The 9,132-nt window shown below is 51.6% G+C and overlaps 1 protein-coding gene across 2 annotated transcripts in view; it reads left to right on the top strand.

Annotated features, from left to right (window-relative positions):
• Window positions 1–1,925: 1,925 nt before the first annotated feature.
• The window catches only part of MXI1 (MAX interactor 1, dimerization protein), an 85,848-nt gene continuing 78,641 nt past the window's right edge, over window positions 1,926–9,132 (top strand). The window contains exon 1 of one of the 2 annotated variants that reach the window (XM_036828786.1): window positions 1,926–2,657. In XM_036828786.1, coding sequence (XP_036684681.1) covers window positions 2,396–2,657 — 262 coding nt within the window. In that variant the 5' untranslated portion in view covers window positions 1,926–2,395. The remainder of the gene's footprint in view (window positions 2,658–9,132) is intronic. The other variant, XM_036828785.1, reaches the window with a different exon arrangement.

Here is a 9,132-nt window from a genome sequence, read left to right as displayed (position 1 = left end):
AAAACAATGCCCCTATGATGGGAGGGGGAAGACTTGATTTGGCACCAGCAGTGGTGTTTTCCATGGGAATGATGGCGGGGGCTGTGGCTGACTGTGGGAATAGTGCAAATCAGCACTTTTTTGTAGATTTTCTTCAAGCCATTGTTTGTTTTGGCTTTGGTCAGATCCATGGCCCAGCTTGAAGATTCCCACTGGTCTTTCTGAAGCTTGCAGACCTATGAGAGATGAAACAGGGATAAATTAATAATGACAAAACACCCTACCTCCACCCTGGCACTCATGTGTGGGGTGTGCCTATCTTGGTGCGTGTGTATATACATACATGCAGGTCACAGTACTGCATATGTGCACATTTGGCCCATGCCTCCACCGGGGAATTAAAGAGAGACCAAGGTTTTCTCCGGGCTTAGGTGGTTCGTCGTCTCACTATCATCTTTCATCTAGGGCAAGGGAGAGCAGTTTTTGCAAAATGGCATTGGAAAAAACTTGTTTGAAACTTGTTTGAAACTTGTTTGTACTTCCTAAAGTCCTTAGACGTTTATAGACTTTTAAGCATGAGTAACTCAGATTGTGGTTCCAATAGAACAAATAGTAAGTAATTGTTCTGATGATGGAAGTAATTTACCTCACAGCTTTTAGGAGCTTCTCCTCTACCCTAGCCAAAGGATGCAGAGATCAATCAAGATGGAAAATGAGCAGAGTATGTGTAGTATGATTATATTATGATCCCAAATGTGAATCTATTGGCCTTAAAATGCCAAATACTGATTGTTCCTGTCATATCAGCAGCAGGTTATTATAGACTACAAATACACAAGGCTTTGGTGAGGGTGTGTGTATTCTGTTTTACATAGTGAGTGTTTTTACAAAGAAATGTACTTTCATTTTTTCAGAAAGTTTCCATTTCCAGGAAAAGTCTTCCTGACAAATGTGTGTGAAGCTGACTCTAAGCAGGGTGGCTGGGTTGCACAGCTCCAGGGGCCAGCGTTCACTGTGTCTTCTAGGTAAACGGTTTCCCTGGAGGAAAACTCCAGGTGACCTCGCAAGTTGACAATATTTAGGTGGGCTTATTGCAGATATGTTTTCCAACAAAGTGCAGAAGAGTCTTGTTTCCTGCAACTTATTTCCCCCCTTAGCTGCAGGTAGGGGACTCAGGCTCTTGTCTGGGTCTATACTGGAAGCAAAAGATCTTACTATGGGCCAGGCAGTGTACTAAGTGCAGATATAATTTAATCAGCACACGAATCTTATGAGAGGTTTCGTGGATGGGGAAACTGAGGCCAAGGGCAGTTATAGGACTCGCCCAGGCACACATGCAGTCTGTATGCAGCAGAACTGGGACTTGAATCCTTCACTATGGCACTCCCAAAGGGCCCTGACTCCCACCATCCTTCCCGGGCCTGGAGACCACCCACGGTTCCTGCAGACTCTCACTGGGTCTGCAGTAGCAGTGAAACAATGTCAACTGGGGCAGGGGTCTTCAGAACCAAAAGGTGGAATTCAGCTGGGGTAGGGGTGGGAGGTTCCTGGGCTGCCACTTCTGCCTTTCTGTCAAATAAAAGAGAGCCAGGTGTGGAGGCACCCTACTGTGAGCTTTGCACAGCTGGACTATGGCTGGGAAGAGGAGTGTGGGGAGAGATGCTTACACCTCCTCCCTCTTCCTGGAAAATAACTTTGCATTCGAAGGGAGAAGGAGAGAGTGAGTAAATCTGTAACTGGGATTTGGTGGCCTGGGGATTTCATTTGGCCCCGTGAAGGCAGATGCCCGTGCGTCTGTGAGTGAGTAGTGAGTGAGTGTGCGTGCATTGGGGGAAGAGAACTTGAGGTCATATATGACGATATTTTGGATTGGGCTTTTATTTTTTAAGTCATAGCAGCTCCCATTTGTTGGAAACCTACTATGTGCCAGGCATTGCTATTACTTTTATGTGAAGAAAAAACTAGCTCAGTAGTTTGTTTTTATGCCGGTGCGCTCAGAGCCTTCGAGTATTTTTTTCCATTCCTGTTTAAATCCTACGCTCTACAATGTGGTAAGATTTGGGGAGAGTCGGAGAAGTGTGCGGGGACGGGCAGGGGGCGGTCCCTGCCTCGCTTGTCTCCACCTTTTATTTTGACCGGTCCGATGGCGACCGGCTCGCACTAGGACCCAGGCGCCAGAGCGCCTCCGTCTGTCCTGTAGGTTCATTCAATCTCCCATACACACAGACCCACTGCGAGACGGACACACACTCACACTCAGACACACAACTGCACGCAGCGAGGCTCGGGAAGTCAGGTCGCCTCCTCGCCTCGGCGCCTTCTTCGCTCCAGCCAGCCGGTTCTCCCCTGGGGCCCGGAGCTCGGCCGGGCCGCGCAGCCCCAAAACAGGACGAGCTCGGCGGACCCCGGTTCCTCCATGGGCAAACGCGGGCGGCCGCGCAAGGAGGCGCGCTGCGAGGGTGCGGGGCTGGCCCCCGCCGCGCCCCCGGCCGTGACCGCGCCCCAGCCCCCGGCCCAGCCAGAGGAGCTCGCGGGGGCCAAGCTCAGGTGCCCCTTCTCGGACATTTTCAACACCAGCGAGAACTCGATGGAGAAGCACATCAACACTTTTCTGCAGAACGTGCAGATTCTGCTCGAGGCCGCCAGCTACCTGGAGCAGATCGAGAAAGAAAACAAAAGTAAGTTTGGGGGCGCTGGCTCCTCCTCGGCGCCCGGCTCTTTCTTCCTCGCCCATTTGGGCGACCCCTGTCGCCTGCTTGACCCCCCTCCGCCAACACACACACATCCAGCCCTCGGCAGTAAAGCCGATGACACCGGAGAAAGGACACGCACGCACAAAGCTGCTAAAGATGTAACAAAGACGAGCGGGGGGAAGGGGGGGCCTGTCGGTGCGTCCGTCTGTCCGTCTCCCAGAGGCTGGCAGGACCGCTGGGCCGAGGAGCGGGGGAGTGTTGTTGTTTGCTGACAACTGAGCCGAGAGCTCATCTCTTCGAGGTCGCCTTTCTTCCTTTTTTTTTTTTTTCCGGAGCCTTCTCGGGCAGACAAGTGTTGTTTTTCTGTCGCTCGTTCCTGGGTGGGGTGGGGATTAGAAGCCGAAAGTTGGAAACTGTAGGCAGAGCTCAGCGGTTCCAGAAAGAAAACACACAGACACACACGACAACGATAACACCAACAACCAAACAGCCCTCCGCGGCGTGGGCTCGGGCTGGCTCGGCTCTGCTTCTCCCTCCTGTCTACTTTGCTTTTTCCTCTCCTCTCGCAGCAAGGCTGGGCTCAGGCAATCGCGTCCACGGATACAGTCCTCCTGCGCCTCTGGTGCCCTGTGGTTTCCTCACCGCCCCCCCCCCCGCCCAGAAACAGGCCGGCAAAGCCAAGCACCGCCAGCAGCTCGCCCCGGACCCGCCGTCCTGCGCCCGGGAAACTTGGCGAGGGGGACGCAGCCAGAAGGAAACTTTGGGATCTCGCAGGAAACAATAGTTATGGAAGAAGGTGTAGGCTGTTATGCTCGGTTTTTTTATTTTCCGGGATACGGCTCCCGAGTGAGCGCGCTGGGCGAGGAAGGCAAATGCCTTCCTCGTGGATTTCTACTGTTCCCCCCCCACCCCAGATTCAGGTGGAGAGCGATGCTTTGGGGGGGGTGCTGGGAGCCCCACCCCGGCCTGGCCTCCTTTTTGTATTTGTTTGTTTCATTTTTGCCTCTGCCAACTGGGTCCCCCCATCCTCCCCAGGCAGTCGCTCAGCGCCGTTAACGGGGGCACGCGTGTGCGGCGTTTCCAGCACGGTCCTCACAAATAATAGCTGCGAGAAGGGGGAAGGGGCCGAGGAATATAGACCGACAGAGTAGAGAAAAGCAGGCTGTTTTATCTGTCCGAACAAGTAGGAAGATCAATGAGATGAGAGAGAGAGAGGAGGACAGAGAGAGAGAAAGAAAGGAAGAAAGAAAGAAAGAAAGGGTCCGATTGCAACGTGTCAGATCTTGCAACCTACTCCCCCCTCCCCCAAACACAACAACAACCCTCAAACACAAAAACACCTTAGCTGACCGACACCCCAGGCCTTCGGGGTTAAAGTAACCGTGTGATGGCAGCGAAATCGTGCAGTAGCTTAAGGCAAAAACAAGGATTTTTGTAGCGTGGTCGGTAGTGCGTTCTTTTCTTCTCTCCTGTTTTCTCAGAGTGCCTGGGTTGCGAGAAAGGCGCATCGTCGGCCGTGTAGCTGAATGTTTGCGATTATTCACGGGGTTTTGCGGGGGGGGGGCCAGTGTGCATTCGTCAGTAGGGTAGTTTCTGAAAAGCCAGAGCTGGTGGGGAGATGGGGGAAGACGTGGTTTTGTTTGGTGTGTTCGCTTTTGTTGGAGGGGGGAGGGGCGTGATTTCTTACGCTATCCCCCGCCCGGGTGCCCTGTTCCCCTGAGTCTGTCCCGTGGCGTCGGCTCTGGCCGGGGGTGCACCCAAAGAGGGCACCTTGGCAGTGTGTGGCAAACCTGGTTGGCCCCCTCCGCCCCCCTCTACAGAAGGGTGTACTAAACAGGCTGCTGGAGCTTCCACCGCATCCCTCGCCCTCCGCCCCTCGCACTCGCAGACAATCGGAGACCTCTGCTCCCCACCTCGCCGCCCCCACCCTCGCTCCCCCGGCCGCCTCGGCCGCCGCCACCTCCTTGTTTACCGGTGCCGGGGCTCTGGCGTGGCCACCAGTCACGTAAGCAGAGGGCCGGGCGCGCTGGGCCGGGCTGCCCCGCACCGGGCGGGCCAGCGGCAGCGGAGCCAGGCTCCCGAGACTGTGGAAGCCAAGGGGCTTCCTCCTGGTCCCTTTCACGAGGTGTCCGCGCTGCAAGACCCCGAGAGGGGCTCGGGAACCTGGGCGCCCCAATCGAAGTCAACTTCGTGTGCGTAATCAGCCCCTCGGCCCCGCTGCCCCCCTCCTTCGGCCGGCTCCCCGCAGGAGTATTTTTAGCTCTCGCCTCTTTTCGCAGCCGCTGTTTGGCTCAGCATGACGTGATGCCAGCGGCCCCCAGATTTCCCCGAGAGCGGGAACTCCGCTCTAGGCTCTCGCCCCCTCCCCAACAGCTCACGCAGGCGAGGGTGACCTCCAGCAAACTATGGGGCGACCATCCGCAGGGCCCTCTATTATCTCCCCTTAAAATTGGAGCGGCCCACGGAGGCCACTTTATTTTCCCCACTCTCGCCCCACCTCCCGCCCAGTCTCGGTCTCCTGGTACGGAAAACAGCGGGCCCTACATCTGCCTCATTTTATTGGGGGTGCTTCTTCGCGCTGGCGGCGCTCGCCGTTGTTTTCTGCTCGCTGCACACAATGCCCGCGCGTCACGGCGGTCCGCGTGTGCACAGCAATAACGCGAGGCGGGGGGCGGGTCGTGCGTGCGTCGGGTTCGGGCACTGAGGGTCCCTCCGCGCGCGCAGGACTTGTTTTGCTTCAGAGCCCCGCTTTCCGAAACGCTTACATCATTCGGTCGTGGGGGGAGGGAGGGGAATCTAGGCGTTCCGATAGGATTCCAGCGTTTCTCAGGTCCCTGGTTTTTGGAAGGAAGCAAGGACCCTAGCTTTTTAATTATTTTTATGATTGGGGGGCTCAAGTTTTGTTAGTTGGGCAAGGTCTTTTTGTTTGTTTGTTTGCTTGTTTTCTTAGGTCACTACTGCAAAGGGCATTACTGGCCGGCTCAGGTGCACAACCTCCCCGCTTTCATTTCAGCCAGTTCTCCTGTAATCACTTGATCTCAGTTTCTCCGCCTCCTCCTCTTCCCCCTCCCAGCTAGAGACACATGGTTTCCACATGGAGACAAACTTCTTTCCTCTGACTGGACTTGACCTCGCAGCGTCCCTCAGCCAATCGGCAGCTTCAGCTTCCTCTGACGTCACGAGTTGCTGAGGCCAGAGACTGGGGGGTGGAGCCAGGAGGCAAGCCAGAAAATCACGGGGAGCTCTAGTGTGGCCAGCTGGTACAATCCCTTCTTAAAGGGACGCTCTTCGCCCGGGTGTTGAGCCTCAATTCTCCATTTCGGGTTCTGTGAGACATCCTCGAAACGCACCGATAGGCCCTGGTCACGAGTTTACACGTTCCGCTTTTACCGTTTGCAAAGTATTTACTTGGCAGGAGCTTGCCTTATTTTCCGTTGTCACCAGAACTGCTTTTCATGGCTTCTTTGAGGTTTCCGTACTAGCAGAGCTGAGTGTACACAGTACTGAATTATTCTCAGTATATATAATGAGTTTTCTTGGGGTGTTCAAATTAAGTCACTCAGTATTGACTACTCTGTGCAAGGCAAGGATTGCTTAGGATATGCTGGTACATTCTCCCAAAGTTCCAACTGATGTGAATCCCTGAGAATCTCAAATTATAGGCCTCCAGAAATATTAATCATGGATACTGTGACCCTGTTATCACAAATTCAGAAATTATACATAAATAACCTCTGATATATCACCCATATCCATTTGGGGTCCAGTGGAGGGATAGCAATTTAGGACTGACTGATTAGTGGAAAAAATATGTACTTCCTGTTTTAGAAAAGGTTAAAAATGAAAGGGAATAAGAAAGAAATTCACAAAAGGGTGTTCTGTGCATAAAAGTTGTTCAGCAGGCAAGTGGAAGTTACTATAACCGGTAAGGTCTACAGGACAGAAACGGGCTTCCCAGTCTGTAGGGAAGGTGGCTTTGGGGCAATGCTTAAGATAGAAAAGAATGATTAAATGGGAGTAGAAGCCATGGGTGGTTCTCTGGAGTGTATTACCTGGGTTTGAGGGTGAGGTGCTTTCCTAAGGGCATGGACAGGCTCAAGAGCAGCCTCTTCCCCCTGATAGAGTAAGCTGCTGCTGTGTGGTGTCATTTGGCCCTACCCTGCCTTCCTGATTTAATCTCTGCTCCCGTCCAGCAGGTCCACCAGCAAGCAGGCTTTACAGTCATGCCTCTGTGCTTCACTTAGACTCTTCTCTCTGTCTAAAATGCCCTCATTCTCTTACTCCCCTGGGGTTATCTGTGTCTTACCTACCCTTCAAGGCCTAGGTCAGTTCCCACCTCCTCCAGGAAACCTCCCCTGGATATTTCTTAAGTCAGGGTAGTTGAGAAAACAAAAGCTTTATAGTCACCCAGAGCAGGGCCCAAATTCCCCCTTCACTGCTTACTGGTTGTGTGACCTTGGGCACAAGTTACCTAACCTTTCTGAGGTTTCATTTCTTTTTTGTAAAACAAGGATAACAATAGCATCGGCCTCCTGCCATTGCTGAACAACTAACTGAGGTGCTCCTTTTAAAGTACCTGGAATATAGTAGGTGCTCAATAAATAGTCACTTCTTTGAGCCTTGATAATCAGCAATTCTCTACTTGCTTGCTGTGCATTAGCTTTATCCTCACAGGGAGAAGATTAGCATCTTAAGGGAAAAGATCACTTACAGTATTTCAGTATATGTCACCGTTGCAATAACACTGGCATACGGTAGACAGTATACAGCCTTTGATTGGTTGGATTTGTCATTTACTGGCTATGGCACAGTGATCAGGTTTGAAGGCCAGGGGACACATGACAGACGTTCTGAAGACTTGGAGAAGAGTTAGAAATACTGATCTCTTCCAAGAAGGGAGGATGTCTTCCATTATCAATGCAGAATGCCCTTGGGCTGTAAAGACCAGGGCTTATAAGGAGATGGTAGGTCAGGCCTAGAGAGCTGAAACTACATCAGCTGTGACCCTACAGACAGATCAGTTATTGGTTTAGAGAGCAGGAAACCAGTGCAACTTATGCTAAAATTGAGGGCTTTGGTGGCAACTAATGTTCACCTAGGTCACATTTCTGTACAGAAGGCATCTTACGATTCATTCATTCATTCATTCCACAATATGTAATTGAGCATGTACTATGTGCAATTGCTTTTTTTTCTGAAAACCTCCATGGGTTGATTTATGATGGAGTGGAGTGATGTACTTGTTTTTGGTGGAGTTATGTAAAGAGCATTATTAAATCAGGCTTCTGTTTCCTCAGCATCCTAAATTATGTTCCTCAGATTCAACTTTCTTTCCAGTTTTAAATATTATCTCTGCCCATAGGTAAATGCCAGAAATAGACTTTTGAGGATACTGTTGTGGCTTTCAGAGTCCCAGAGCTCCCAGGGACTGGGTAACCTGTGGAGGGGACCCAGGAAAAGCATCCGGACCATGGGAAGTTAGAGAAGCTGAATTGAGCCATTTCTGGTTTGGGATGTGGTGGGGGGGGGAAGCTCTATCAGATCCAAGGCAAAACAACAGCTGCTCACCTACCTGCCCTCTCTGACCAAAACACTCTCCCACTGATGCACCTAGAAATGGGGGTTTTCATCTGAGGATGGCTGGCAGAAGTCTGGGGGTAGAACGGAAGGAAATGAAGAGGGTGCCAGCATGCGGTGGCAGCAGCAACTAATTGCATTGTATAATGTCAACACTGGCAACTATTTATCGAGCACTGACTATACTTGGTAAAGAATGGGGCTAAACATGCGTTATCTCCTCCAATCTTCACAACAACCCCACGGCATATGCACTTCTATTACCCCCATTTTACAGAGGGGGTAACCAAGGAACAGGGAGCTGAGTAACTTGCCCAAAGGTCACAGGGTTAATAATGGCAGAGCTGAGTTTTGAACCTAGGCCTCTGATTCGACTGAGCCTACAGTTTTAACCATATATACGTGTATGCATTTTCCAGCCAAGGAATGAAGTCCAGAGAGGTGAAATGACTTGCTCAAGGTCACCCAATAATCTGAAGCAGAGCGGGTGTTTGTAACACCCTGTTGATTGTCCAGGGTCTTCCTGCACACACTCTGCTTAGAAAAGGTTTAGAAGTGAAGCTGGAGACAGAAGAGCCAACCAGAGAGATTGTTTTTGTTTTTCAGAGTTGTTCAACTCTGCTGGCCCTACTCAAGTTTAGGCTCCTAGGAAAACACTAACCTACCACCCCCCTCCTACTGCCTTTCCCAAGTCTGTCCTCTGGACATATTAGAGGACCTTGGGGCTGTTGCTATGGTACTAGGGCCAACAGCAGGTTCACCAAAAGCTGGGTCTTTTGCCTTTTAAAAAAAGCCTGGCCCTGCAGAAATGAATTGGCCACAAAGATTTGCATCAGTCATTGTGGCTTGTTCTGTTTTAGATGCCCCTGCCTCCCTACCCCCC

This window comes from Balaenoptera musculus, chromosome 16 (genome assembly GCF_009873245.2).
Source record: "Balaenoptera musculus isolate JJ_BM4_2016_0621 chromosome 16, mBalMus1.pri.v3, whole genome shotgun sequence".
In the NCBI taxonomy this organism is placed as follows: domain Eukaryota; kingdom Metazoa; phylum Chordata; class Mammalia; order Artiodactyla; family Balaenopteridae; genus Balaenoptera; species Balaenoptera musculus.
The sequence above is the reverse complement of the archived record's forward strand: the minus strand, read 5'-3'. Positions and strand labels throughout refer to the sequence as shown.